Source organism: Nycticebus coucang, chromosome 5 (assembly GCF_027406575.1).
Source record: "Nycticebus coucang isolate mNycCou1 chromosome 5, mNycCou1.pri, whole genome shotgun sequence".
Lineage (NCBI taxonomy): Eukaryota > Metazoa > Chordata > Mammalia > Primates > Lorisidae > Nycticebus > Nycticebus coucang.
The window spans coordinates 106,461,610-106,474,423 of record NC_069784.1 but is presented as its reverse complement, the minus strand read 5'-3'; the positions used below and the strand labels follow the sequence as shown (position 1 = coordinate 106,474,423).

The window sequence follows — 12,814 nt, the reverse complement described above, 5'->3', positions numbered from 1 at the left end:
GATAATTAGAGACAGTGAATTTGGAGCCTTGTTCTGAAATCAAATTTCTAGAAATTTTAGAAAAACATAAAAATTAAATTTGGGGGACTGGTTGATTAAAATTTTCCATTTCATACTTTTTCTCTTCCAGCATGTATTTCATAAATGAATTAGAAATTCAAAGCATGGATGAAAATATATACTAAGGCTTTATTAGTATTTACCAAGCAAGAATTTATAGTTATTATATTGGCTTACAAAAAGAAAAAACATTCTAAATGAAGGTCACAGATTAAAGCTCAAAAATTTAGTCTTTAATTGTCACTTGAACTATTATGGAAGTAATCTATGTTTATGTTCTTAAGATTTAGCACCTGGGGTGTTCGTACATTCATGCATTTGGTTTGAGCGTAGTGGGGGCAGGACTACAAACTAAGGACTAAGAAGTTTTCCTAACTTTCCTATAAAAATAATTCTTTAAGTCAAGATTATATGCGATATTTTCCCAACCTTCCTATAAAAATGATACATTAGGTCAGTATTATATAGGACGTTTGGAGTCTTGAAGCATCTTCCTTCCTTTCTTTTCCCAGACCTTCTCTCCCGCTTCCCTGTCTTAAAAATATATACACACGTACACAATGTCTTTGTAGATATGTAAGTGTGTGTGTGTGTATACACATATGTGTATATATTTATGTCTACAAAAGAACTTGCTTTTTTTACTATTCTGTGGACGTTTCTTTAGTTCCATGTGCTATATCAGCATGAGATTACTGGGTTTTCCTCACATCTACATACCAACTAACACCAAAGTGGCAAGCGACCTGGCACAGCCGGCCCTGGCCTGCTGGAGAGCTGGGTCATCAGGAGAGACAGACGAAGTCTTTGTGCCAATGTCAATATGCTTTGAGTTTTGGGAAACAGTGACTGGCAGTTGCTAAATGAATACGGAGGACAACATAGGTCTTTTTTGGTGTCTTCCTCTCTTGCCAGAGATTGTGATGTAGGCTGTATCAACAAAAGTCCTGGAAGACAAAGTGTGTTGTGTGAGCACTTTCCGGCCTTGCTTGCAGCCGGCAAGTGAAATGTGACAAACTTGCCGCTTGATTTGCATCTGCTTTTGCTGGAATGCCATGAAGCAGGCATAGAGCCTCCAATCAGTATAACAGGAGAATGTGTGTAACGTCATCCAAGTCACTGAGTATTTACTGTGGCACCTGTTCTGGGCAAGGCTATGCTCTTTTACTAAGCAGCGAATTAACCAGTGTTATGCAAACATTGGAAAGTTCAGGATGAAATGCATGGAAACATTGTCTGGGGTTCAAAAGTGGGGTGGCTTGTGATGAAAATTCAAAGGCTTGGTGATATAGTGTCTTTTAAATGTTTTCCCCACACTTGGGTTTTGAAACCTGTTCAATCCACTATACTTACTCTAAACAAAAAAGCTGTAAAGCTTTAATGTTGCAAGTATTGTCACATTTCAAATTTATCCACTGCTAACTATCAATCTTAACTTTTCACAAGTCATGCAGCTTTATGAAAGGCCCACTGTTTATGTATTTTAAAATAATAATGCCCAAATAATTTTTAAGCTTTCATATTGGTATGTATACTTTATAATTCTCTTTTGGACTTCCATGGATGAAAGAAAAATATATATATTTTAAAATGCAGGCATTTGGGGATATTTTGGACAATGAAAGAATTTAGGGAGATTTGTAAAATACCCTGAAGTGTAGGACTGCAGTGTACTTCAAACCCGAAGGAAGATAGATGAAAGAAATTTATGGGTGGTGCCTGTGGCTCAAGGAGTAGGGCACTGGTCCCATATGCCGGAGGTGGCGGGTTCAAACCCAGCCCCGGCCAAAAACCACACACACAAAAAAAAAAAAAAAAAAAAAAGAAAGAAATTTATATTATTTACACTTTAGGACTTTAAGAGCCAAAAGGGTTTATATCAATATTCTCTGTTAACTTCTCTTCTTGAGAGTATATATCACTTTTATTAGTTAACTAATCATCTCTCAATACTTCTCAAACTGTTTTTTCTGCTATCAGCCTCAACTTGATTTTTCTATTTGAATCGGAGTTTTATATACTGTATTTTTAATTTTTTGCCATGATTTTGGAGAAAATTCATATGTCTTAATTTTTTTTGAGACAGGGTCTTATTCTGGTGCCCAGGCTAAAGTGCAGTGGCATGATCATAGCTTACTGTAACCTCCAACTCCTAGGTTCAAGCTGTCCTCCCTCTTCAAATTCTTAAGTACCTAAGACTACATGCATGTGTCACCAAGCCTGGCCAAATTTTTAAAAATTATTTTTGTAGAGACAGGGTCTTGTGTTGCCCAGGCTGGTCTCAAACTCCTGGCTTCAAGCAATCCTCCTGCCTTAGCCTCCCAAAGTGCTGGGATTATAGGCATGAGTCACCCTGCTTGGCTGTTCTAACTCAACTATTAATTAGTCCGTTTTAAATTTAGTGGAGTCCTTTTGTCTGGGTATGTGTGGGGAGTGGTATTTATTTTAGCTCTGACATAGAAGTGTTGAAAAGAGAAAGTAATTTTTTAATTCTTGTCCACAAATAGCTCCTGGAAAGATAGCTTCTAATTTAAAAAAAATGGCTAATCATTTTTTGTTCCTCTTAGAATGGTTTCCTAGGAAACCAACATGCCTAGCTAGTCACAGTCAAACACTGAAGAGTATAAACCAGTGGGAAAATACAATTTATATTGTGCTTTGACATTTATGTTCATATCTTAAAAAATGAATCTTACAATGTATAGATATGCCAATTAAAAAAAATGGTCATAGACTGTTGGAAAACTAAATGTATCCAAGACAGCAGCAGATAAATACCAGTAATGCCACGGAACTTCAAGTTTATTTTCATTTTTGGAATTAGCATACTTAAATGCATGCTTACTTTCTTAATCATAAGATCTACCGGGCCCCAGTATATAATTTGCAGAGACCATGGAACTGAAGATGTAGGGCCTCTTGTTCCCATGTCAAGATGGTGACAGAAGGGCCTTGAAGCCAGTGTGGAACTTGGAGCCCCGTGTGGCTGCGTGGGTCACTTGCCCATGGAGACTATCCTGTATATTTACTGGGAGTGAATAAGACTAGATTCATATTTACTGCTTAATTTTCCTTTATTTAAACCGGTTTATTTTGATTTTATTTTAAATGACAGTTTAAAATGATATTTTCTTAAATCTCATTCATTTTTTCTTTTCTTAAATTTCAGATTAATGTGAGCGTACAACCAAACCGCAATATTTGAATTAGGTAGAGTCCCTCTTGTAGTTTTGTCCTACACCCAAAAGGTGTGCCATACCCCACTGCCTTGTTTCCATGCAGTGGGAGCTGAATAGCAGACTTTTAATAATATATATAATATATTTATATATATAAATATATATATAATTATATATGTATTTTTGAATGTAATACATTCATTACATTTTTATTAACTTTACCTTCCATCACTTTGTGACATTCATACGTGAGCATGTTAATATGTAAGCATGTGAATGCACTGTGTAAATTTATTTTGCAATTTCAGAGTTTCTTACTGTGAATCAAAAGTCTACAATGGGAAAATATCAGTAATCCTGGTTTTTGGTTCTACAGTTTTTTTTCCCTGATGTGAGTTTCATTAAAACCAAAAATTTGCAAAATAGTCAAATTTAGAAGTATTTTCTCCAAAGCTTAAAGCTGTTGTCTTCAGCAAAGAGGTTTGGGATTTTAATTCCTTCTTAGAGGGTTAAACAAACCAAAAAAGCCAAAGGAAAAAAAAGGTCAAGCTTGTTATATCCTTGAAATTTTAATGTAAATATCTGAACATTATTTCACAGGTGTTTATAGTTGAAGGATCTTTTATATTGTTTGATGTACTCAGGGGCAAACCTAATAGTTCTTGTACCAGGTGCCTCCGGGCCTGACTCCCATATTGTTCTCATACTGATAAGTTTTTGGCACCAACTCCTGTTTTGAAATTTTTACTATGACAGGTAGGTAATGCTCCAGAACAAAAGGAAATCCAAGGTATGAAAGAGGTTTATTCTAGGAATTTGATTTACCATGAGAAAATTAAAGGGTATATTACTAGCTCTGCAAGAGATTATAACTGATCACCTCCCTGTTGTTTTCTTTTTTTTTTTTTTTTCTGCTTCTAATTCTTCTGTATAGAGTATAACAATGAAGTCTTTTAAAATTCTGTGAGGTTTCCCTTTAAGAGTAGTATCTTCCAACCGTGGTTTGGAATTGGCCTGATTCTAACCAAGAATTCTCATCTCAAAGAAAGATTCCATAACTGAACTGGGGGTTGCTAGTCACCAACATCTCCTTACCTCTTTCCCATGTACCACTGCCAGGGTTCTTGTGGGTACTCTTTATTATTAAAGTAACAATTATTGTCTACAGAAAAATAGTACTCTTCCCAAAGGTTTTTATGTAGTTAATGTATTAGAAGTAAAAAAATAATAACAATAAAGCCTATGAATTGGGTCTCCCCTACTCCCTTCTCAGACCAAGCCTCCAACCTCGTTGGTGAAGAAAAGCTGTTCCTACCTGAAGATGCTCCTGCCTCTGAAACAGACATCAACCTGGAGGTGTCATTTGCTGAGCAAGCAGTCAGCCAGAAAGAGAGTGCCAAGGAGAAGACCCAGAAGGGCGCAGACGACAGTGCACAGTTACCTGTACGTAATACACTGTTCAGATGTTACTAACATAAGAAAAAATACAAAGATGTATATAGAGAGAGGGGGAGAGGGAGGGAGAGACTGAGTATGGTGGCTTCACACCTGTAATCCTAGCACTCTGGGAGGCCAAGGCAAGTGGATCACCTGAGCTCAGGAATTTGAGACCAGCCTGAGCAAGACCTGTCTCTACTAAAACTAGAAAAACTAGCCAGGTATTGTGGTGGGCACCTGTAGTCCCAGCTATTCAGGAGGCTGTGGCAAGAGGATCTATTGCTTGAGCTAGGAGTTTGAGATTGCTATGAGCTGTGATGCCACGGCATTTTAGTCTGGGGCAACGGAGCCAGGCTGTGTCTCAACAGAAAAAAAAACAAAAAAAGGATATGGGTACATACATATATATCTATCTGTGTGTATGTATATATAGATAGAGGGGGTTTAGATAACATATCCCTATTGCCATTATTGTACCTAAAAGTGCTAAAAATGTTTAATTTCAAGTGTCTGGTCAGTATTCAAATTTCAAGTTGTATCGTGAATTTTATGATCTTCTTGCACAGTTTGTTTCAATCAGGATGCAAGTAGGTTTATATGTTGATTGAAGTTGGTCCATGTGTCTTTTAAGACTCCTGATCTTCCCCTCCACTTCTCTCTCTCTCATACTCTAGAAACCTTTGCTTGACTTTATGAGATTTAGATTCAATCTTTTTCAGTCAAGACTATTTCAGATATGTAATCATGTGTTCTCTGTCAGGGGATTCATAATAATTGGTTTTTTTTTTTTTGCTTGTGTGTGAAATGAGTTCCTAGTCAACACGTGGATCCCTTAGTTTATTCATGGTTATAAAATGATGATGTTCTAATTTTTCTTTGTTTTTCATTTCTTTCCTTTTTAAAATTATTATTATTAAATCATAGCTGTGTAAATTAATGCGATCATGGGGCACCATACACTGGTTTTATAGACCATTTAACACATTTTCATCACACTGGTTAACGTAGCCTTCCTGGCATTTTCTTAGTTATTGTGTTAAAACATTTATATTCTACATTTACTAAGTTTCACATGTACCCTTGTAAGATGCACTGCAGGTGTAATCCCACCAATCACCCTCCCTCCGCCTATCCTCCCCCCTCCGTCCCTCCATCTCCCCCTTCCCCCTATTCTTAGGTTATAACTGGGTTATAGCTTTCATATGAAAGCCATAAATTAGTTTCATAGTAGGGCTGAGTACATTGGATACTTTTACTTCCATTCTTGAGATACTTTACTAAGAAGAATATGTTCCGGGCGGCGCCTGTGGCTCAGTGAGCAGGGCGCCGGCCCCATATACCGAGGGTGGCAGGTTCAAGCCCAGCCCCGGCCAAACTGCAACCAAAAAATAGCCGGGCATTGTGGCGGGTGCCTGTAGTCCCAGCTACTCAGGAGGCTGAGGCAAGAGAATTGCGTAAGCCCAGGAGTTAGAGGTTGCTGTGAGCCGTGTGATGCCACGGCACTCTACCCGAGGGCGGTACAGTGAGACTCTGTCTCTACAAAAAAAAAAAAAAAAAAGAAGAATATGTTCCAGCTTCATCCATGTAAACATGAAAGAGGTAAAGTCTCCATCTTTCTTTAAGGCTGCATAATATTCCATGGTATACATATACCACAATTTATTAATCCATTCGTGGATCGATGGGCACTTGGGCTTTTTCCATGACTTAGCTATTATGAATTGGGCTGCAATAAACATTCTGGTACAAATATCTTTGTTATAATGTGATTTTTGGTCTTCTGGGTATATACCCTGTTTCCCCCAAAATAAGACAGTGTCTTATTTTAAGGTGTGCTCCCAAAGATGCGCTAGGTCTTATTTTCAGGAGATGTCTTATCTTTCCTGTAAGTAGGTCTTATTTTCGGAGGATGTCTTATTTTCAGGGAAACAGGGTAGTGGAGGAATTATAGGATTGAATGGCAGATCTATTTTTAGATCTCTAAGTGTTCTCCAAACATTTCTTAATCTAGATATTTCCTCTTAAGAAAAACTTTCTCAGAATGGCAAATTTTCTCTTTTATATGCCAGTTTTTAATTTTTTTTTGTTTTTTAGCGTCTTTCACTAGTAACTAATTAATATTTTTATTTGTTTTGTGAAAAGAGAGTCTTATGAATTCATAAGGATTCAGTGTGACCCTAGATGGAATTTCCCAGACTTATCTGTTTCTGCAAGAAATCCTGGTTCCATTTATACTAGAAAGAGGCTTATGTGACTATGACCAAAAAACTTAGGGGTGTTCATTTTTCTGAGTTGGTCATTCCTTTCAGGCCTTTCCAGAGACAGAAGTACATCTATATCTTCTTCTTCCACGCTGAGAATATGTAGTTCTCAGGCAATGGCAGACGATATATTTAGAATATCATGTAATTACTTGTTTGCTTTCTCTTACATTAATGCTCAGCATTCTCTGAATAACTATGCTAATACTATCCTAACAATATGATTACTAGAAACTGGTTGAAACTTGTTCTTTCAGGATGTTTTTGTGTCCTTCGGGTATATTTCAATGGGGATTTCATAAGTAAAATTACCATGCTTTAGATTGGTTAAGACTGTTAATCTCTGGTTTAAGCCACCAAGTATGTATGTGGTTGGGTTAGTTTTCTTCATTTGATTTTTAATATTTGAAGATTGCTTTTCTGAAATTTAATTTTCTAAGTATGCAAAAATATTTATATGGTCCAAAAGTCAAATCTAAAGTGTACTAGAAGTCTATTTTCTATCCTATTCAGTCCCTCCCCTCAGAGGTGAACTTCTAAATCAATGTTAGGATTCATGTTTCTGTTTTTAGATAAATGATATCCCATGACACATATTTTTGTCTACCTTTGTTTTGTTTTGTTTTACCTAGAAGTATATTCTGAAGTTCATGCCATGATAGTAGAGAAACATTTCTCATTCCTTTTTATATGTACATTGTCCTCTATTATGAGGGTGTGTCATCATTTCTCCAACTAGTCCCCTAATGATGGACATCTCAATTGTTTTCAAGCTTTGTCATACATTTTTTTTAAAATCTTGTGTTTATAAGCTAGGGGGAAAAGTAAAGAGCTGTGCAAAAATTGGCTTCAATTGATGGTCCACAGTCCCAGACTATCCTGAGGAAAGTATCTTTTTTGAAGCAATACTCTTCATCTCAAAAGATGAAAAGGTTTTAAATGGACAGATAGTAGAATGTAATTAAATACAATAAAGACATTGTTAACTTTTCAGTTGTTGACTCAAATAATAGAATAATTAATATCCACTTAAGAGATTTCCAAGCAAAACATCCTCTATCATTTTTTTTTTTTTCTTTTTTGAGACATCCTGTCACTCGGGATGGCTGAATTCCTGGACTCCAGCCTCCAGAGTAACTGGGATTATTGGTGTGCACCACCATGGTGGCTAAGTTTTTTATTTTTAGAAATGGGGTCTTACTATGTTGCCCAAACTGTTCTTGAACTCTTGACCTCAAGTAATCCTCCTGCCTTAGCCTCTTGAATAGCTGGGATTACAGGCATGAGCCACTGTGCTCCTGGCCTCTGCTGTTTTATTTTCTGTGTAACAAACTAATTTGTGTTCACCTGCTGTCTTGATTTTGTTCATGTAGTGGCCCCTGTTTAAAATGACGTCTCCATTTCCACCCCTCTGCTGTTTCATATTCATGAAGGAAACTTTAATCTATCCTTCAAAGACTAGTTCAATATCCAACTTCTCTGTTAAATCTTTTGTGATTGTGAACTTATAATCACCTTTGAACTATTGAACAGCATGTTTTTGATACTTATTATCAATCTCTTCATGTATTTTTTAATCTACATCTATTCCTATTCACCTCTACAACCACTTTTAAGAAATCTAGATGTCTTCTAGAAGGCATGTGCGCAAGGCGAGGTCTCTCCAGGTTCTTAATATGCTTGATGTCAGGAATATTTGTATTCATTACTCTGAGGCAGGTGCCTAAGCAGATAAAACCTTTAGTTCCATTTCTGTTCCGTGCTCCCCCTGCGTCTGTAAATAAACAGTAGGTTTTATGTAATACATTGTTCTCTGTTGATCTTATTCCGTATTCATTTCCTTTTTCCTATAGCATTGAGCTATTCTTCGTTAATTCTTTATGATCTCTCACAGTGGATTCGGATTTCTCTTAAAATTGGATCAGGTTTTATAACCTTCAGTATGCTTAGTTTAAAAATTTACTACTTATTGTATACACATTATAGCTTAGAAATCATGCTCTGTAATTATTTATTTATCAAATCATCTGTGAGGTAGATTTAACCTTATTTTTCATCCAAGGAAATGAATCAGAGAGATTCTGTGATGTGCCGAGGCTTGACTTTAATGACTAAGCTTTTGAAGCTTTTCTATTGCTTTTTAAGTGAAAGCTAGACTGACTTGATGAATAAAAAAAATCAAGTTCATCATTACTTTTGAAGTGCCGAAGGGCCCCTTGTATTGCCAGTTCTGGAACAGAGGGATGCAGTCAAGAAAAGCTAACCGGGTAATTTATGGTAACATGGAAACCAATGACCTTATACAAATTTTTGAAAAATTTTATTTCATTCTTTAACACATTTTTTCAGAAGGTAAAGAGCATTTCTTTTGTTGAAATCCTGCTGCGTTCTCTTAGCCAACCAACTGAACCATTCGGTCTATTAACTAAACAAAAAACGACAGGAAACTTCATAAATATTTAAAGCTGCAGCTATGAATTAAACATTGGGATAAAGAACTAACTCCTTCATTAAGCACAATGTTTAAATAAATAAATAAATAAATAAATAAGCTCATGACATACATTCTAGGTAAATCAAATGTTTGAATTAGTAATATTTCAGATTTCTCTAAACATTTACCTTGGGTAAGGCTTTTAATGATTATATTACACGTGTTTGGCTTATTAGACCAAAAGCAACTGATTTTTATGAAACATTTAGAATCCAAAAATAAATAGATGGTTAGTATGGTGGGGTTAGCCGTTTAGAAAACAAAGGAATTAGCAAAAATACCTGGTGACGCATGAGAAAAATGTGACAAATTTTAAATGATTTTTAAAATGCAGCTCAGTACAAATCAGAGAAAATCAGGAGAACATGAAGCCAGTGTCCCTGTCACTTTGCTGAGTTTGATTTTTGTGCCTTCCCCCTGTAGGGTGAGCCTTCATTCAGTAGACTGTGACCAAGCACCTGGAGTGTGTCAGGTGTCTGGGGCGGCAAGGTTACAGAGGGGATTGATGAAGACGCGGCTCTGCCCCGCATCAGCACTTACCAACCTGGATTGCTTTCTGCCTACTGTGGTGGACAGGGAAAGTGGGGTAGAGCAGAATGGTTACTGAAGTTAGGATTTAGAAGGTACTTGTACATCACTGGCTTTGTGGCCACAATTAAGCCTTTTTACTGAACTTCACTTTCCCCACCTAGAACATGCCATAATAATTCTTTTTCTTTTTCTTTCTTTCTTTTCTTTTCTTTTTTTTTTTTTTTTTTGTAGAGACAGAGTCTCACTTTATCACCCTTGGGTAGAGTGCCGTGGCGTCACACAGCTCACAGCAACCTCCAACTCCTGGGCGTAAGCGATTCTCTTGCCTCAGCTACCTGAGTAGCTGGGACTACAGGTGCCTGCCACAACGCCTGGCTATTTTTTTGTTGCAGTTTGGCCGGGGCTGGGTTTGAACCTGCCACCCTCAGTATATGGGGCTGGCGCCCTACCCACTGAGCCACAGGCGCTGCCCACCAAATAATTCTTAACCTGTTGGAACTTCTGCAGAATATAATGTGCGACTACTAATCAAAAATGAATACTGTCTTTATTTGTTCTTGCCTTGCCATAATATATAGGAGAAAAGGAAACCTGCAAAATGGTGAACTTATTTAGAAAGCTCTGCGAAAAAATGTAGTAATACTTAACACTTGTAAGTGTTATGTGCCATTTGGTCCTCACCAAAACCAAAGAAGCTGAGGCACGCAGAGTGACAGGTTCAATAGCTAAAGTGATGGGCAGAAGGGATTTCTCCTTGCAGTCTAGCTCCACTTTATTTTTATTCTTTTCAAGACAGTCTTACTATGTCACCCTGGGTAGAGTACTGTGGCATCACAGTTCACAGCAACCTCAAACTCTTGGGCTTAAGTGATTCTCTTGCCTCAGCCTCCCAAGTGGCTGGGACTATAGACACCTGCACGGCTGTTTTTTATTGCAGTTGTCATTGTTGTTTAGCAGCCTGGGCTGGGCTTGAACATGTCAGCCTGGGTGTATGTGGCCGGCGCCCTACACAGTGAGCCACAGGCGCTGAGCCTAGCTCCACTTTCTTAATTCCTGTGCTCTATGGTGGTAAGTCTCTCACCTTTTGGGCACCAGGGACTTGTTTTATAGAAGACCGTTGTTCCAGCTCTGGACTGGGTGGGAGGTAGGATTGGTTTCCAGATGGTTCAAGTGCATTACATCTCCACCTCAGATCATCAGGCCTTAGATTCTCCTAAGGAACATGCAGCCTAGATCCTTTACAGTTACAGTTTATAGTAGAGTTCGTGAGCCTATGAGATTCACATGCCGCTGTAGGTCAGACAGGAGGCATAGCTCAGGTGGTGATGTGAGTGCTGGGAAGCGACAGTAAATACAGATGCAGCCCGCTGCTCACACCCTGCTGTACGTCCCAGGTTCTAGCAGGTCATCAGCCAGTACTGGTTGCTGGCCCTGGTTTTGGGGACCACAGCTGTACACCATGGAGACCATCCACACCACTGCTGAAAACTCACATAGCTCCATTTTCAATAACATCTATTTCTGTTTTATTTAATGTTCTCTAGGAAAAATAATTATTACAAAAAGTTGAGAAAGACATCTTTTACAGTGGACTTGAAGGCTCTCCTTTGGAGTCGAGTTTGCTCAAGGAATTTGCTGCTCAATTCTAGGTTTAAGGAATTGCTGTAGGAAAGTGACTCTCAAACAGTTGGTCTCACAACCCTTATACTCTAAAAAATTATTGAGGACCTCATAAAGCTTGTGTGTGTGTGTGTGGGGGGGGTTATCTATGGGTATTTACCATATCAGAATTAAAAATTGAGAAATTAGAAAAATTAATCCATTTAAAGTTATAATATTCTAGTTAACATAAATACCTTTTTAAAAATGGAATAACCATGTGTTCTAAAACAAGTGTGCAGTGTGGTTTTAATTTTAACAAGTCGCTAATGTCTGGCTTTCGTTGAGGTTGCTGTATTTTTACATTTACTTCTGCATTCATTCTGTTGCATTAGCATATGTCACATCTGGAAAAGTGCACTGTTCACTCGTGACAGACAAGAGGGTCTAAGGCAAAATAATGTCTTAATACTCATTACTAAAATAGGTTTCACCTCTTCAACTTTTTGGAAGGGTGTTTGGAATCCCCATAGGTCCCTGGACCTTGGGAATGACTGTTCTGGATATGTCTCTTCCCCTAGTGTTTTGACCGTGAGTTGTCAATGATATGGTAGAAAATCAGCAAAACAAGGGGAATAAAATGGAATCAGTTGCATCAGTTAATCAGCAATTTAATGAGCATGTTTAAGGGTCAACCCACACTACTATAGAATGATCATTGTTTCAGTAGGGAGTAGATTTGTATGAAATATGCTAGAGAAATTCATGTTTTGACCCTGTAGTTAAAAGAGGCTGACTAGGTAGTAGATAATAGTTCAGAAAGGTAACAAACATATGTAACAGTCCTAAGTATCTCTTTAAGTCTCACCTCACTCTGTGGTAAAAGTAATAATACAGGTTGAACATCCCTAATCTGAAAACCTAAGTTGCGAAATGCTCCAAAATCTGAAACTTTCTGAGTGCTGACATGATGCCACAAGCGGAAAACGTCACACATCAGCACTTAACACGCATTGTATTTCATGCACAAGATCATTGAAAATATTTTATAAAATTACCGTTAGGCTATGAATATATGAAACGTGATTGATGGGTTTAGTCTTGAGTCTCCTCTCCAAGATATAGCTCATTAAACATATAACCAAAATATTTCAGAAAAACATCTGAAATCTGAAATTTCTGGTCCCAAACATTTCGGATAAGGGATACTCATCCTGTAATAGCAGCCACATAAAAGTTCTTGGGAAGTACTG

The 12,814-nt window shown here is 37.5% G+C and overlaps 1 protein-coding gene across 5 annotated transcripts in view; it reads left to right on the top strand.

Moving 5' to 3' along the window:
- ARHGAP18 (Rho GTPase activating protein 18) overlaps nt 1-12,814 on the top strand; it is a 182,439-nt gene that overhangs the window by 129,023 nt on the left and 40,602 nt on the right. For all 5 annotated transcript variants that reach the window (XM_053592061.1, XM_053592065.1, XM_053592062.1 and 2 more), the window contains exon 5: nt 4,513-4,682. In XM_053592061.1, the coding sequence (XP_053448036.1) occupies nt 4,513-4,682 (170 nt within the window). The remainder of the gene's footprint in view (nt 1-4,512; nt 4,683-12,814) is intronic.